At 34.9% G+C, this 19,509-nt stretch overlaps 1 protein-coding gene across 1 annotated transcript in view; it reads right to left on the reverse strand.

The window, feature by feature from the left end:
• Positions 1-9,358: 9,358 nt before the first annotated feature.
• grm4 (glutamate receptor, metabotropic 4) overlaps positions 9,359-19,509 on the reverse strand; it is a 64,347-nt gene continuing 54,196 nt past the window's right edge. Inside the window, exons 12-13 of the mRNA XM_016458528.1 lie at positions 9,707-9,756; positions 9,359-9,614 (exon numbers count right to left, since the gene is read on the reverse strand). Coding sequence (XP_016314014.1) covers positions 9,707-9,756 — 50 coding nt within the window. The 3' untranslated portion in view covers positions 9,359-9,614. The remainder of the gene's footprint in view (positions 9,615-9,706; positions 9,757-19,509) is intronic.

Genomic DNA, 19,509 nt, shown 5'->3' on the forward strand with positions numbered 1-19,509 from the left:
ATAAGTTTCTCCAAGTCTTGACTGGAAACAAACCATCTAATTCTTGCAATGTTTTTGAGATGATAGTATGCTGATTTTTACTGAAACTAAGGTCTGTCTCCAGAATCACACCTAGATTCCTGACTTGATTTTTAGTTGTTAGACCCCTAGAGTCAAGGTATGCATTCACCTTGAGAACTTCATCTTTGTTTCCAAATGCAATGACTTCAGTTTTCTCCTTGTTTAACTGAAGAAAATTTTGGCACATCCAACTGTTAATTTCATCAATGCATTGGCAGAGGGAGTCAATGGGGCTTTAGTCATTTGGTGATAAGGCTAGGTAAATCTGGGTATCATCAGCATAGCTGTGATAGGCAATTTGGTTCTTTCTCATTATTTGACTTAGTGGGAGCATATACAGGCTAAACAAGAGCGGTGAAAGAATTGAGCCTTGTGGGACTCCGCATGTCATTGATGTCCACTTAGACTTGTGCTCTCCTATACTCAGATAATAACCTCTCCCTTCTAAGTATGACCTGAACCATTTGAGTACCAAAACAGAAAGCCCGACCCAGTTTTCCAGTCTCTCTAGAAGTATGTTATGATCAACAGTGTCAAACGCAGCACTGAGATCTAGTAGTACCAGCACTGATATTTTGCCAGAATCAGAATTTAAGCGAATATCATTTATTATCCTAATGAGCGCTGTCTCTGTGCTGTGATGCGGTCGGAAACCAGACTGAAAATTGTCCAGGTATCCATTTGAGTTTAAGTATTTGTTCAGCTGATTAAAAACGACCTTTTCAATAATCTTGCCTATAAAAGGAAGATTTGATATTGGTCTATAATTGCTCAAAATGGTGTTATCAAGATTGCTCTTTTTCAACCAAAGTCATACCCACATTCATTCCCAACAGATGTAAAACTATCATATAACGCCGGTTTCACAGATGCATAAGCAGTGCATAAACTGCGAGAGGAAGGCCATTGTACTAAACTGTACTATTCTACTATGTACTAAGTCCTACATTACTTTTTTGGCCAATTCATTAGTAGCCTACATTTAACTGTTAATATCCTGCAAAGCTCCTCCGAGTGACTGACAGTAACCAAGGTGGGTGGAGCAATTGTATAATCCTGATAAATACGCTGATCTTCACTTTGAAAGCTGACACCAGAACAATCCCAACCTTGAACAGAACCCAAAAAGCCTGAGATATTACTAACAGCAATGACATATCACGAGTTCCACATAAACAGCTATATGCATGTATTAGGTGCTAGATATATTAAGCCTCCAGTGTGGCAGTTGTCGATCAAATCCACCTGGAAGCACTATCAGAGGAGTCTTCCACAGAGGGAGGGGAGCGTGAGTGGGTGGCCTGCATGGTATTTTCTGTACGTCATGTGATCAGTGAGGGCAGGTTGAGCTGGGTGGGGATGGGGCGCTGAAAACCGAGATGTCTCTATTTACAGCTGCAGTCGATATGCTTCATTTTTCACCCCTAGCCAACAGCTAATTGGCAAGCTATTTGCCTCGCCCTCACATGTGATTTTTCGTACATTCTCGTGTTACCCATTAGGCAACACGGTTTCCCCGTCTCCTGATATTCAGTGTCCATGTGTTTTCTCATTTTTCTTCTCTCTCTTTTCTTCTCTATAGGAGGCTAAACCAATAGCCGTCCCATAAGGATCCCGCCTGTGGACTATGAATTCTTTAGGTCTTTAACTAGAATCTCGCAAACATGGTGTCTTCTCTGTTGACTTGACCCTACCGCCACTGGTGCACTCGTGATGTATTCAATTAATGGCACTAGATCCTGTGTTACAACGTGAATAAATACTTTTAAAAGGTGAAAGATCACCAGGACCTGACTTGGCTGCGTGTCAGAGGGGTATCAACACAGTCTTGTGATAAAGCAGACAGCCTGGGTGTATTATAGGCCTGGAATGTTTCAAGCCTGGAAAGTCAAAGTCTGCAGAGCTGGAAACCAGTGGACAACCTCAAGGGACTTAAGATTAAACTTTGGTATATATACTCACCATAACAAGATGACAAATAGACTTTATGATGAATGTACTGTAAATACTGTAGTGTAACATGATAAGTTTACTGCGTGACAAAGAAATTGCATAACAGTGTGATACATAAGCTGTTATGAAACATATGTATTTTGAGTCATAAATGCTTTTTTACATTTTGTTTTTACATACCAACATACTTTTATTTACTTTAATGATTTGCCAAGTATTATATAGTCCATTCTATAATGTATATTCATAATACAAAATACATATATAAAATTGAAGCTATATAAAATATAAAAAATAATGTAAATTCCATATATTTATTATTGCAAAATGTTAGATAAGGTTTTTGTGTTAAAAACGTATTGTATATGCTTCATAAATATATGTAAAATGTATATTTACATTTTTTATAAAAGTAAAAGCATAAAATATAATAAAAATCAATATATGATATTTCAGATACTTTTTATAATTAAAAAATATTTTATATGGTCCAAAAACAAAAAATATATATCTTTCAAATATATTTAGACTTTTCTCAATTAGAATTTAGTCCGACATGCCGCTTTGGGAACCAGACCAACTGCTTTATTAAAAAGAACCGGCCGAAAAGAATGATTTGTTCACACAATGATCTGGTGGTGTTAAACAGCTCGCTTGAGTGGAAAATTATCAATGAATAATGACTCTTCTATTTGTGTGGTGTATTTTTTATGGACTTCTAAGGCTTTTTTGTCTCATTTTTGAAGCTTAACAGATGGGGTCATTATGAATGGCCAATGTGTGAAAAAGAGCTGAAATTATGACCAAAAAAATTTTTTTGAACCTAAAATTGTATAGGCCTAATTACACTCAAATTTGAGAGCTATACATACTGTACTAATATTAATATGTCAGTATCTCCAATCACGAATGCCTTTTTGCTTTCTATTCCTTACGATGTTTATTGATGTCTTATACAGAAAAAGTTGTAATTAGAATCTATATGATCTTTTGGAATTCAGTTGATTCACATGTTTTGACATTTTACAAGTTGTACTCAACTGTAAGGCATCAATGATCTGTGAAAACAAATGTTTTTTTTTAATTACACTACTAATTTGGCCGCTTGCTGGCTTGTATCTTGCATTTTGCACATTACTCAAACATCCTATTTCCATCTTTCAACTTGTGTAAATGAACACTGTCACAACACCAACATGGAGTAATTTGCAGTGTACAGCTCCCTAATCGAGATGTGATTTCCGTTTATATCCCCATGAGACCAGTGACAAGTGCACTGGTCAAAATTACCCACTCTTAATCTGCTGACAAGTAAAAAGTGAGATACTTCGGTGACAAGCTAGAGACTGGCTATTAATCAAAGCAACTGTGGTTCGCTCGTAATCAATCAAACAGCTGTGCAGCACGTTTACCCAGAGGCTCTGAGTGGAGAGCGCATTGGCCTCCCAGGGTTTTGACGCAGCAGTGCATTCTGGATTCCCCACAGGGTAAAACATATGATATTGACAGTGCTTATTGCTTCATCTAGCTCACCACATTGGCATTTGATGCAAAATATAATTACATTAGACACATCATATGTGCTGCGAAGTGTAAAACATGGCTATTTGATTTGACTCATTTGCAAAGATAAGTGGTTGCACATATTGTAGCATACATACATATACACAGCCATACACATTATTGTTCAAAAGTTTGCGGTCTGTAATGATTTTGCAAGAAGTCCCTTTTGCTTAAAAAGACTGCTTCCATTTCATGGGAACTTCGAACTGTGTCCTCTAGGGGTCGCTATGGGGAATGCCTCGTCGTGACCCGTGTCTGAATCATACATTGAAAAAACACCAGCTCGTTGGCCGGCGACAGCCATGACGTCACTACCGGTGCGACTATAGTATAAATAGGCGCCGGGAGTACACATCCTACTCAGGGAACCATGGTTACATAAGTAACCTGAGATGATTTATTTGATCAAATATACAGAAAAAAACTGTAAATTATTATTACATTTAAGACAACTGTTTTCTGGTTTTATTTATATGCTAATCTGGTAAGAAATATTCAACAAAAAAGTGAAATATTATTACAATTTAACATTTTTATATGAATATATATATTTAAAAGTAATTTTATTCTTTGATGAAAAGCTGAATTGTCAGCAGTCATTACTCCAGTCTATGTTAATTTGCTGCTCAATAAACATTTCTTCTTATTATCAATGTTGAAAACATTTGTGCTGCTTAAAATTTGTGTGGAAAGAACTGCATTTATTTGAAATAGAAATCTTTTGTAACATTATCAATGTATTTTCTGTCACATCTATTTAATGCATTAATTTGATAAAATAAAAAATAATATTTAAATGTATTGTTTAATGTAGGTTAAATTTAATGTGTTAAATGTAGGCTACTAATAATTTATTTGAAAAAATAAAATAAAATAAAATAAAATAAATAAAATAAAAAATGTAATTAAATCTTACTGACCCCAAACTTACTGACTGAATTTCATATGTTCAGCAATGAAAAGGTTCTCATGACCTAAAAAAAAAGAAAGAAAATAAAAAGAAAGAAATAATGCTAGACAGATCTGTAAACACAACTAAAATCCCTATTAATTACCAACAAGTACAGTATTTACAGTACAGACCTTGTAAGCCCCTCATAAGCACTTATTTCTTGGCCGTAGCTTACATAATTAAAATACTGTATCTCATGGTCACCTCCATGAGCACAAGTCCTCTGATCAAACTTCTCAAAAAGCAAAATTTTATAAGGCCCAAATGTTTTTTTTTTTTTCAACTATCTGATGAGACCATCATTTAGATTCAAAGGAATTAGTAAGTGGATACTTCAGAGCACAGTTATTGTGTTGAGCGACTGCAGGGAATTCCCACCGGAGCAACACTGCAAGTTAGGGTTAAATGACTTCCTCAAGAGCACAATAATAATAAAGCAGAACGTGATGTGACTAACACTTGAGACCACATCCACAGTTCAGCAGCTCTGGGATCTGCTCAGCTGCTAAGCCTGTAGTTTATTATGCAGAACTGGGGAAAGATTCTGAGTGAATTTATGCTTTGGGAGGAAGGGACGATCCAGCAAATACAGTACACTTGACCTAATTCTGTATTTTATGATCCTGTTGGATTCTTTTATTCATTGTTCACTATTGTTTAAGTGCCTGGTCTTCAAAGTTCAGCAAATGTGTTGGAGCCAATGTCCTAAAATTAAATTTTGTAATATATTGATTTGAATAATCATCTTTTATTCTTTATGGATTGCAATATATGTTATTTAGCCAAATATCCAAGCTGCTCTTAAGGGTGACCAGTGGCTGTCAAGCGAATAAGGGCAAAACGTACCATAAAGGTAATACATATGACCCTATATACTGTAATTATATATTTTTTTTCATATTTTAAAAATGTTTAATATATAATGTAAGGAATAGATCACATTTCAGTTGTATTTTACTCAAACCTGGTTCATTTAAATTTCAATCATTGTTTAAATCTGCTCTCGTTTACAGTATGAGTACATTGGTATAAAGTCTAGTCCACTTTGCAGCTTTTTCTGGACACAAACATCTAGAGAGGAAAGGACTGTCTAACTGACATGTAAACTGACCAACATGGCAAACTCGGCTAAATGCAGTGATTACATCAACCTGATACTTGGTAAACACGACTTTGTTTCCAGACAGATGGGTGACACTCAGACACTGCATAAAGTCAGCCATTCAAATTGGAACTAATTGACATTTTTGAGAGAACATTGGTAGAAGACACAGTTGAGAAAAGCATGTTAGAGTTCAACCTGCAAAGGCGGCTGACATGATCTTTTCTTTTTTTTTTTTTTACATTTTAACCATAAGACACACACAGTAAACTATATAAAGGGAACAAATAAAGCATACTTTCTTCAGGAGAATTCTCTAAGGACCTGCTGCACCAGCTGCCATTTTGATAGATTGAGGCTCAGTGCAAATTGCTTGGCCCGACTATAACTTGACACCTCTGTAACCGTAAACAAAGCCGCTTTTCATCACAGGCTTTTCCCAACACCAAACACATGTACGCCTGCAAAATACACATTTACAAAACCTAATCCGTTATCCTTAAGTGTTTGTGAATCCCTTTCAGGCAGAAGGTAGAGTTAGCGCTGCAAAATTAGTCTGAGTCAGGGAATTTAAATAGCTTTAGTGTCTATTTTGCGTGATGACAAGCTACAGGGTTGTTCTTACAGTATTTACGCAGCTTGCCAGAATGTGATATACCGTATGAGACCACAGTACACATGGTAAACACACACCCACAGAGTGCCACTATGAGGTGCTGTTTCACTGAAGTCAACCTGAGCAGCTGTTTGTTTCAATTTCTTGAAATTGTTTAGCCCCAATGTCCAAATGGATTTGAATGCAGTTGATTTGAAATAGAATCTGAGTAGCAATGTGCATAAAGTCAGACTACATTTGTAAAATGATCAGACGTATCACCAATGATAACCCAACTAAAATGTTACTTCAGTGCGCTGTTTAAAATTCATATTTATATGAAAAAAATAATGAATATACTTTTAACAAAGTACATTTGTTCGTACATAACCCAGTCTGTGCTATAATGGTGTAAATTATCAGCAAAAAAACAGTCAAACATGATTATGTAGACCTAGCATTGGCAAGGATCAACTGTAAAGACTGCAAATATTAATTATAAGTAAAACGTATACTGTAAATGTGCATACAGTAGGGTCCAAAAGTCTGAGACCACATTCAAAGTCTATAGCCAACATGGAAATTTTGAAAGACTGCTGTGTGAATGAACAAATAATAGGCTACTACAGTAAATATTTAAGATACTGCCTCCTGAAAATGCTGGGTTAAAAGAGCTAATGTAGAATAATTATTACAGTATTAATAAATTATTACATACCTCTGTGGAATAATTGATTCTGATTAGTCAGTCACAACATTCTTTGGTTATATAAGCCAAACTGTATATTTGACTGTTGTCCCTGGCAACCACTTTCCTACATTGTTTCATGTTTCATAGCATGCTGTGATCGCGTTCTTATCACATATAAAATTAATTTCAGCTCACATCAATATTTCATGTTTTCATTTTATTTATTTATATTTTTTATTTATTTATTCAGTAGCTGTGTAATGATCAAGATAATGTACAGTTCAGGATGACAATAATATTCATATTTCGCTATTAAAGCAGCAATATAAATATTACAATTATGTACATACATATACTGTATATATACACACACATACTAAATAATATTAGTACTTTAAAATATTTATATTTAATAAATAAACAGTAATAATATTATTATAATTCAAATAATAAATGCTTATGAAAGTTTAACTTATAAATAAGGAAGAATCTTCTTCAGCTAACAACACACACACACACACACAGAGATGTATTGATCTCAGAGAACATGACCTCCTTTGCACAGCATCCTGATCCACCCTTCACTATATGCTCTTTCCATCAGTTTCTAAGCACTGTCAGAGAGATGGAGCAGCATTCCAATCAAGTCCCTGTTTTATGTGCTGTATTCGAGACAGACCTAAATAAGCCTAACATGGCCTATAATTTATGTCTGGTAGCTGCGCCGTTATACATCACAGAGTCAAAGCACCGGTGCTTTTCTTTATAGCACCTGTCTTCCTCTGCGCTGTTGCCACTGATAGCAGATATATCTCACACTTAATAATGGTCCTTCTGAAATGCACATTATGATAGACGACTGCCTGTTGTAAAAAAAAAATGTTTCAGTCAAATTACATTTCTTTTCATTTCCACCGTGCTTTTGTGTCAGGTTGTCTCCTAATCTTCAAGACTAAGTGCCTTTTTGAAGGAAATTTTAAATGCACAAAAGAGAATATTTTATTTTTCATTTAGGCATGAGAACACTCCTCTTGTGTTTTTGACTAAGAATATTAATAAAAATAAATACAATAGCATATTAGCACATTAAGAGAATTTTTTTGTTAGTTTTTATACAAAAGCATTATTAAATTAAAAAGCATTACACTTGAGTCTACTTATTAGGATTAGGGTTAGTCTATTATTATTATTATTATGCTTGTGTAAGTATTATTGTTTGTTATATTTTTCTTCTTGCAGACAAAAAAAAAAAAAGCCAAGTTTGAGCTACAGACCTGAATCTTCACTCAAAATCTGTGGTTTATAGAAGAGAGCTGCGCTATCACTTTTCTAAGAAATCCGACTTTTGGTTTTTGCTTGATGGTGGAAAAACAAGTGAAAAAATCCCACAGATTTACAGCATATACCATAATAACCGCCAAGCAATGCCCTAGCAACCACCCAGAACAACCTAGCAACCGTATTGCAGTGTGCCAACATTGCAGAGATGATTTTTCAGAAAACAATGAGTTTTGAAAAATTTCTTTATTAGAAATTATTTATGTATAAAAATTAACATGCTTCACATACCTCATATGTCTTATTTTACAAATACTTTAATTCAGGCACTGTTTCTGACGTTTTTGTTTTTTTTCTCTTTTAGGATGAAGAGCAAACATTAGCAATCAGGAACACACATTAAGTTGCCATTTATCACGGTCAACATAGACATTTCATTCTGCAGCACAAACAGTGCAAAAACAAAGAGAGGAGAAATCATAAGAACTGAATCTTAAATTCACAAACATCTAAAGAGACAAATCAGCTTGTCTCTCTCTATCGCCTGATATTTCCAGATATGAATACAGGATCCTGTCATCTACTCCATCATCCGAGCTTCTCAGAACCGTCAGTTTACTTGAAAGTGGTGATTCTTCCAATTGCCACAGAAGAGTCTTTGATAGCTGTATTCGTATGAAAGTGACTCACTCGTGCCGCCCCGGTCCAGTGGACGTTGGTTCCGATATTTCGAGTATTCGACGAACGTCACACCATTTCTAAATTGTGATTTCAGATTTGCACAGGTGACTGTGACAGTTATAGCACATTTTGACAATAGGGCAAATTTGAGTTCCTCAAAGGTGTGTGTACTTATGCACAAGCAAACATTACTCCAAAGAGCACTTCGTACATCTTCAACAGTTTCACAAGGCCCATGGTGAGGTAACAATACAGCAACATAGTTCAACAGCATTCCAGAAGGTTCTTTTTTTTTTTTTTGCAAAAAGGAAAATAAAGAAAGAAAGAAAAAACAACACAGCACAGGATGTCAAAACCAGCATGCTCAACATCTGTAAACAATAGTCACTGTCTTTGCTGTTGTCATCACCAAGGAGAAAACAAGAGGAAAAAGCTTTGAATTATTTTTTTTAAATACTTTTTTTTCTTCTTCTTTTTTTTTTTAAGCCACCACATAGTGTTAGCGTCAATGAAACAGCAGACACTGACATGTTGTCCTTAATTAGTGTGAATCACTTTAACAATGACATCTGGAATAGATAGAGCAAGCTGTAATGGAATAGTCTGGGTGACAGACCGTCATTCCGACACACCGTCTCAACAGTCTCGGCCTCCCCAGATGCTCCCTGTGTGACTTCACATAAGCTTCATTAATGGAAACATGTCTGTGGGGGTCTTCCAACCATCCGCTATCTCACTTCTATAAGTGACATAACGTGAGAGTGATTTATCTTGAAATGCTGTCTTCCAGGGGTCACTTCTGGGGTTTGGTAGTGGCCTTTTATCACTTACCTAGATTGCGTGGTTGCTGTAGCTGATGTACGTTTGTTTAGGGCTGAGTCCTGCAGAGGAAGAGAGAATGTGATAAAAATAGATCATTTGAGTCTCAGAAGTGCTTAAAGGAAATGAAAATTTGCTGAAAATATGAAAAGCCAAAAATTGGTTTCTTCATTGGAACAGATTTGAAGAAATGAAAGCGGCAAATCCTCTGCAGTGAATGGGTGCCATCATAATGAGAGTCCAAACAGCGGATAAAAACATCACAATAATCCACAAATAATCCCCATGACTCCAGTCAATCCAGTTATCAATGTCTTGTTAAATGAAAAGATGCGTGTTTGTAACTTTAAACGGTCGCTTCTGGCCAAAATATCCAGAGTCCATAATCCATAAAACGCTTTTTCTAGTGAAAAAGTCCTTCCCTGTTGTCCTCTCACATCAAAATCCACGACATATTTGTTTTAAATGGTGTTGGACTGATTCACTTGTAAATTGATCTGTGCATATTTCTCTCCTGATTAAGATATTACTTTTTCACTGGAGAAAGCAATATTATAGATCGAGTACTCATTTGAAGGCAAAAACTAGGGTAATGATGCATTTGTTTCTTACAAACATGCAGCTTTTTATCACGTGGATTACTTGTGATGTTTTTAGTAGCTGTTTTGACTCTCATTCTGACGGCACCCATTCACTGCAGAAGATCCATTGGTGAGCAAGTGATGTAATGTTAAATTTCTCCACAAATCTGTTACGATAAACAAACTCACTTAGATCTTGGATGGCATGTGGGTAAATACATTTTCAGCAAATTGTCATGTTTAGGTGAACTATTCCTTTAAATATAAACACTGTTGCTTTATTAGCATTTTTCGATGTGAAACACAGGAGGTAATTCACCAGACACACGTTCACAGGGATCTTTATCAAAAGCAGAATGGTTTGACGCAGTACCTCATGTTTAATTTCTCATCAGGTCCTTTTCCAATGTGACGACAACTTCTTTGATCTCCCTATTAATTTGCCAGGAGTCAAGTAGCGTGTCTTGTTTGATATCAGACTCTGTCTTTCTTGATATCAAAGTATGGATTACGTGACTGAGACTGTTGTCACCTTTTGCACTCGAGGACAGATTAATACCTTCAAAAACATGCAAGTTACCTGCAAACAGTGACAAGGCTGCTTTTAAAGCATTCATTCAACAAAAACCTGTAATCAACAGCCTAATCCTGTCATTCGGCATCCATCTTGCAATAGCTGTGTAGTGCAAACAATCAGCAAAGGTTGCATGAGTGACACTGCCTTCAGCTATTCATGTAATAACCTTGCCAAAGAAGAAGGGTCAATGGAAAATTCAAGCTCATTGCATCGTTATATGGAGATCAAAAGGTTACCTCATGCAATCATGCAGAGCCGTTGGAATAAGTAAGGTGAGGTGATATTTGACCCAACACTACTGGTGCGGTTCTCCGGTCTGGACTCTCCCTCGGCGAATGGAGCACTGACCCGTAGGTACAGTCAGATAAATAGCTCCATTTCAGCTAAAAGGGAGGGACGTTGTCACAAAAAGCAAATTTAAATGATTCTTTCTCTATATAAAAATTTAATTGGAGGTGCTTGATTTTATGTAGCATAGGTTTATACTGTTCTATTTGAGTCTGCTATCCCAATTTGTGTTTCTGTTTATGCAATCTAGGCCATGCACTGTTTTGAAAGTTTTCATACCTACTCTCTGTTGGTTGAAAAATGCATAAAAACTAATTTGTTGCTATCTTTAGTTCTTTCCCCAGTATAGTGTTTTTCACCTAAAAGTGCGTGCAAACAAGTGATTGGCAAAAACAATGTGGCATGCATGCTTTTTGTTCTAACAAATGTCAGCGCAATGCATTGTCTATTATAAGCTAATTGATATGCACAGTTTAAGCATTAAAGCTAAATGGAACATGATTGAGTTTAACAATTAGGTCCAACGGTAAGCCAAGCAATAACCAATAATTAAAGTCTTTACCTGTCTTCATTGTTTAGTTATCATCAACATATCCTGAAACACAGGTTGAGCGGTTACATATATTAGTCAGGCTTTGTTTACAATAATTTAGCAGCATTTTAATGCATCTGTATCAAACAGAATGACTGAAAAAAAGACAGTTTAAATAACGGATATCTGCTTCTCGACTTCATGATTTTGCACTACAACATTTAAATGAATCACACTGCAAAGTATAACATGTTTGACATCATATGGCCATAAAGAGGAAAAATAAATTGAACCTAGTATACTAAAATGTTTTTTTTTTGTGTGGTATGCATACTTTGAAGCATTTCACAGTGCGTATCAATCAATGTTGGATCCAAATGATTATTTTTAAATGCTCTTCAACCCCACGAGTGCTCTCTTTAAAAGAAAAGTATTAGCTGTATGTGCATTATGTTCATTTAAAGTGTTGCATTCAACATGTTTACAGCGATTTAAGCATTTTTTTTATTGGTTGCATTGAAGTACCTCAACCTTGAAGATGTACTTTATATTCACAACCTGAATAATGATCCGTTTACTGTAGGGTTAATTTTATCCAGAAAATGTGGTCGTTATTTTAATGATTCACACGCAGAGCACAATTGTGAGGTAATTGTGTCCTCATCAGGGCAATTGTTTTTCATCTGTGTAAATTGGGATCGTCTGCGATGCAGGGACAGGATACTTATGCAAAAAGCTAATTTCAGCATTTTATCTCTGCTAGGAAGTTTCCTAACATAAAGTTATATTAAAATAAATATGAGCTAGAGTTTTAAAATAAAAATGTCACTAAGAAGTAGATTTCAATGTAGGATTTTTAAAGGCTGTGAATGCGTTTGCAAGGCACGGTAACATGCTACTGGAAATTTCAATCATGCTAAATAATTTAAAGATAAAAGGCATATACCAATATATTATCTGCAATGCAGTCTTATTTCAAACAAAATGCTGTTCAATATTATTGGTAGCACTTTACAGTAAGGTCTTATTTGGTAACACTGTTAACAATGCAAGCATTCATTAGCATGAGCAATATATTTTTTTTACAGCATATTAACCTTTGTTAATTTTAGTTAATGCAGTGCATTAACTAATGTTAACAGACGCAACATTTGATTTAAAAAATGTATTAATAAATGAAAAAAGTAACATTATTTGAAGATTAATAAATGCTGTAGAGGTATTTATACTAGGGCTACTGCAGTTAGCTAATGTTAAGAAATGAAACCTTATTGTAAAGTGTTACCATATTATTTTGTATACACCAACTCAGTTTTTATGCTACAAGCAAATTTATGCATCACACCATTATAATACAGCCTATAGGCTTAAATCACTTTTGGGGGAAAACATCCAAGAAATTAGCTTACTTATAGTTGTCTCTGTGTATTAAGCTGAAATAGAAGAAAGCAACATAAGAAACTAAGTGGAAAAAAGCTGCTACTTAGACTCAGTGTAAAGAGCTGTAGATACTGTTTAAATAGCAACAAAATGCATATTTACATTAAGTGCAAATAACGCAAGTGCAAATAATGATTAATACCTAAGCAATGCTCAGAGTTATAGTCTTTGGCACTCAGTGCACTCAGTGAACTGTAAACAAACTTTGCATAAAAAATGACACACTCCAACTTTATCTTAAGACAGAGTACATTCTGAAATCTGATAATATACATATATATATATATATATATATATATACTATTTGAATTAGGAAAAAATAAGCCTATCCTACCTAGCATGCTCTGGGATGTTAGGATGTTAGATCTTGAAAAACGGCTCAAAGTTATACCTACTATATTTGAATAACGGGTTGGGTGTTATGTGTGCACGTTCTATTATGTTTAAATAATAATGATACAGCACATATTACAACTATGAACATATGTATCCCTGACATTAAGAGTACTGTCATTGCACACGTGTCTAAACAAATGATTTTAGGCACAAAATGGATAGCTGAACTTTGGCTAACTGCACAGACGGATAAATGAACAAGCATAATTTGGTGCTGAAATACGTTTCTTATGCATTTCAAAGTAACATTATGAACTCCTTTTTATGCATGAGCGCATTCAGCTCAGCTCAGCAATCATTACATGCACACAGCGACTAACACCAACACGCTCTTAAAAGGACAGTACTCTTCAAACACATAGGATTTTGTGTTTTTGCATTTTTCATGAGTATATAGCCTACTATTTCTTTATTTTAATGAAACAACTGAGCAGTTAAATCTAACAATCTAGCAATATGCTACAAGAGGCCAAATCCAGGTTAACAGAATGCAGTTTTACAGTGTAAAATCTCCATCTTTATATTGATCAGCTCTGTAGTGTGTGAACACCTATTGCAAACACAGATTTATATGTTTCTGTGTTATAATTGAACCTGTTGGGGCCCATTTGGCCTTAAGGCCCATTGAACTTGGATATGCAGAGGTGTTTTCTCGCTGGCTCAATCTGCCCTGAAATTAAATGACCTTGCACAGAAATTGTCAGGAGGCATTAAAAAATGTAATTGTCATTAAAAGGTAGCCTGAAGGAATATGCTAACTAATCCTAACAAAAAAATATTTTAAGTCTAATTTTAGATGTGTATCGCCTAACAGACAGAAATAATAAAGTATGCTGCATGATATCTTCACACTTTTGCTTTGTTTAGCCACAATATAAAAAAAAAAAATTATGAAAATATATTTCTGATAATAAATTGTAACAGTCTGACTCATTGTTTGTTTTCTGGTCAAGGATCAGGAACAGTTGCTGGTTGCCATTGACTTTGACAGTATTTTTACCATACTATGAAAGTCAATGGCTACCAGCAACTGTCTGGTTACCAGCATTCTTCAAAATAAGACAAACTCATACAGGTTTGGAACAACTTGAGATTGAGTAAAAGATGACAATTTTCATTTTTGGGCAAACTATTCCTTTAAGGATTCAATACACAGTAAATTATTTTTCAGAGTTGTAAATAAAAATAATTGAGTATGTTTCAGTTTTATTACCAATAAACTTCATGTTTAGTTCAATGTTTCTTGCTGTTTCTTTGTAACTGTGAAATTTACTAGCAATTTCTGATTGAAAATTGACTGAAACCATTTATTTTCCAGTGTAAAAAAAACATCTCTAGGTTACGTATGTAACCATGTTTCCCCGAGGGAACGAGACGCTGCGTCGAGTCGCATTGGGAATGCCCTTGCGTGACCGCGTTCTGAAGCACGTCAAATCAGTCCAATGGAGCAGCGAGACGTCACGAGCATGGTGACGTAAGCACCAGAAAGTATAAAAGCGCATCCAGCAGAGCGCAAACCAGCTTCGATGAAGTAGCGCCTAGCTCGAGTTCCTGAAGGGGAACAACAACAACAACAACTACTCTCTAACCAAGGCAACAAAATATGATATTGCGGTTTTGAATTCACAAGCTATTCCTCAGTATAGCTGTATGGTGGTCATGCACGATTATGATGTCGAGAGACTATTTCAAAGAGACCTACATTGATCTTTTTAGTCATACAAATCCTGACGGCTGATGTAAAGCAGACTCATATTAATATTGATTATATTTACATTCCACCCAAGAGCAAAACTCTTTTCCTTAAAGGACACATGCGAAAACCTATTGATGTTCATATAATGTAACTATGAGTTTGATCAACTGACCCTGTCATTCTCATCCTCTTATCCTCATTCTTTGGCAAGTTTCTATGATCTTTGTAGGCAACATCACACACACATTACAATTTGATCTTGTTTATATGCATCACTAAACTCTATACACGTTCTGCATTGCAATGATATCAAAGATGGACTGTTACTTTGGAATCCTAAAGTGTCTTTTATATCAGTGATAAAACTGCTTGCCCAGTACTGACTTTTGTAGATGCACTAATGGAGTGCATCTCGCTATGACTGTGAATAATATGTCAAATATATGAGCTGACAGTATTATAATAGCTACATCAAACATGTCTTGTCCTTATCTTGATTGGTTCAAGATCTTCTTTTAGGTGAGGTGGGTGAGATGACAAGAAGTGTGACTTCAGAAGTGTGACTTTAGGTGCTTCAGAGAAGACAGAGTGAACAACGTCACATATGTGGTAAATTGAGACTGTGAAGACTTGAAGTCACCTGATTGTGGAAAAAGTCTTAAAAATTGTGAAAAAGCAATGGGTGGGAAATGTGTCATATTGCTTTGTTAATGACTTGTCACCTTAACAGAATGCACTGTTGCACAGGTACACATTGTTTCTTAATGGGTTGCATACTGCCTCTTTAGGCTGCATGAATAATTAAACTTAAAGTACAATATTGCCTATAGTGCAAAAGCCCAAACTGATTATGTTATAGAATATGCAGGATTAGACCCAGAACACGAAACTAATTAAAAACAGCTCTTTAACGTATTTTTCAAAATAAAAATATTTATTGAAAATAATTGTGATTTGGATTTATTTTAGTGTGTTTTATGCTGCCTTCAAGTGTACCTAAGAATGATTCTACAAATATGGAAAACCAACAATTTATTTAGACACTAATGTTCAAAAGTTTTGGGTCAGCAAGATGTTTTTAATGTATCTGAAAGAAGTCTCTTATTCTCAACAAGGCTGCATTTATTTGATCAAAAAATAAATAAATAAAATTTAAATATAAGAAATATTATTACTTAAATATTATTATTGTTTTCTATTTTAATATATTTTGAAATATACAGGTGCATCTCAATAAATTAGAATGCCGTGGAAAAGTTCATTTATTTCAGTAATTCAACTCAAATTGTGAAACTCGTGTATTAAATAAATTCAATGCAAAAACGACACACATACAGCAAGACAATATAATTTCACTTACCTGGACTATCACTTGACGCAAACATCCATCCCTTCTTAAAAGTCTGTGTTAAAAGAGCCGACTGCTGTAACGTTGTCCTCCTCCCATTTTCACCTCAAAAATTTTGGGGAAGCTGTGCCTCCCCCGACGAGCCGCCACTGCACATGATCCTTCAGAAATCATTCTAATATGCTGATTTGCTAATATGCTAATAAAAAAGTTTATTTGAAAAAAAAATTAACACTGTAAATGTAGTCACCTTTGATCAATTTAATGCTTTATTGCTTAATAAATGTATTAATTTCTTTCAAAACATATTTCTTGTGAACTTTTGAACGATAGTGTCTTTTTTTTTTGTAACAGTGGATAAGTGCAAGTGAATACATATTATAGTTTTTATACAACATTTATGTTTTATTTATGCATATTCTTCAGATTAAAATTGTTGCATTGTAATTAAAAAAATAAATAAAAAAAACTGCTACTGCTAGCTACTCCCCGCCATCTTTCACATGGTTTTTAACATTCACAAGTCAGATAAGACTGAGAATACTAAGTTTCCTCCTGGTTCTTTTCTGGTCAGTCATGTGCACAAATTCAAGATATATTCAACTTTACTTGAAAGCTATGTTATTGTAGCACGCCCATGCTAATAATATAATGATTATTACTGCATATAACACGCACAGAGAGATGAGTCCTTGCTCGACTAGAAATACAATTAGGAGCTACATAATAATTCAATGTCATGTAATTCACTTAGAAGTAATTGTAACACTTTATAGCAACATTTCAATCACATTACGCTACATTAAGACACTTAACAGACATTTTTACTTAAAGTCTTAAAGGAGGATCACAGATCAATTAGAATCAACAAGGAGATCCTGTTTCCCGTTTAATGCATTCATGAAATGTTAGACATCCCTGAGCCACAGAAAAGTTATTTGTTAGCTTGCATTTGCTTTACATGCAAAAAACTGCTTGTGTTAAATAACTCTAGTAAGATCTTTCAAAAGGGCACATGCTAATGTAGTCACTGACTCTAATACCTCATTTACAAAAGCACATAGTTCCACTGCACTGAATTCAAAGTGGTGCTATACAGAGCTGCTGAATATGTACAAGAGGAACTGAGCAGATGAAATTCACACTGGGTTTGGTAGCAGTCTGGTACGGTCATGCAACTGGCGGTAAATATTTGCTGAAAACACTGTGTGCTAACTAGCCATGCTTAATTGGGTGAATTTTCATCTATGTAGCAAACTTCATTACACAAATTTAATTCTGTTGTCAAAACATTTATCTGGATGTCTCCCTTAATTCAGAGCTATTTGTCATTAAGACCTACAATATGATTTACTGGGTAATGCTACACTGCAAAATGAATATAAAATGCTACATAATGAAAGCAGAGTGGATGTGCGTTGCTGTGAATGCCAAATGCAATGTAATGGAAGCAGATCATTTGTGCCTTCCTAGTCTGACATGATACTTTGAATTGGTTTAGCGTGATATTTTATTCTAGAACAAGTGAATGTACAGATATATCTTGGGAAATGTCACATTAAATTCACATCATTATGAATTTTAATATTCATCTCTGCCTGGACTCTGCCTTTTTTTTTTGGTGGATTTTTTACGTGTGCATCCGCACATGCTTTTTCAGCTTGCATGAACATTTCCCACATCAAAGGGGTCAAAGTAGAGTTGGTTAGCATGACCCTGTTAGCCCCTGATAGTAGATGTGACACCATCTGCCTGCAAATACACAAGTTGCTTCACTGACGACAATTCAAGCTGATCTATGTATTCTGGGGGGAAAAGGTTTGTGTAAATAACATACGAAGCACAAATATTTTACTATATTATAGACAGTGATGCACCGAAATTGCAGCAACAAAAAATTAGATCGAAATTTTGGTTTTGGCTGAAATAGTTTTGAAGGGCCGAAACTGTTGACTAATATCAGTTTTTCGTTTTTAATTGATAATGATATGGATTATTAAATCACAAGATCGATCTTTTATTCTATGCTGTTTTATGCATCTGACATCCAAATAACTGCAACAGCCTTGCATTTGCATATATTAATATAAAACACAGTCAGCTTTCGAATTCTGTTAATTTTATCCAAAAAACAAACAATACGTGTGGTTTTGACACTCTAAGCATGAATGAACATCAGAAGGTCTGTTGAGAGAAACAGTAGAACTTACAGAAATGTATCATGTCTCAAATAATTGCTCAAGTAGTGTAGGGAAGTCAATAAATCAGCTTGTAAACAATGTCAAGTAATGTTGTATTTATCTCAGGAAAGCTCTTCAGTGTACATAATGTCATTAGTCAGCTACAAAAAACGAGCACTATATGCTACTATATTACATATTCATTATATTTTACTTAATCTGTTTGAATGAAAACAAGTTGCTATTACAGCCACCATTTAAATATTTATAGTTCAACAACAAATTAGAGTACAAACTTAATTATTTTCATGAAACAAAAAGACAAAAAAAGCACGTTTATACAACTTCGGTTTCGTTTTTTGGCTCAACGACAACATTAATTTCATTAATTTAAATTTTGGCCTAATAAAACCTTTCATTTACTGGTGTTAAATTAATTTTGGTGAATCGCTAATAGTAGATGTCTTACTATGTCTACTGAAAGGGTGAAATGGATTTATATTTGCATTATATTTTTCTCCCTGTCTGCTGCATTTGACATCACATCACAGATTAAGGTAATGAAAATGCTAATGCTAGAGGCTATTTGAAAAAAATCGTAGACTAAAAGGGAGTCTGGGGTATCAAGGCACAATTGATGATGTCTCAAAACTGCTGTACTGTCTAACTACATTCACGTAGGTAGTCAAGCACACTTTTAGTCTGTGATTTACTAAATTTTTGTGCATATAAAACACACGCAAACCAGATGGCACATGCAAAAAAAAAAAAAAAAAA

The sequence above is a fragment of the Sinocyclocheilus anshuiensis genome, unplaced genomic scaffold (assembly GCF_001515605.1).
Source record: "Sinocyclocheilus anshuiensis isolate Anshui unplaced genomic scaffold, SAMN03320099.WGS_v1.1 scaffold615, whole genome shotgun sequence".
Lineage (NCBI taxonomy): Eukaryota > Metazoa > Chordata > Actinopteri > Cypriniformes > Cyprinidae > Sinocyclocheilus > Sinocyclocheilus anshuiensis.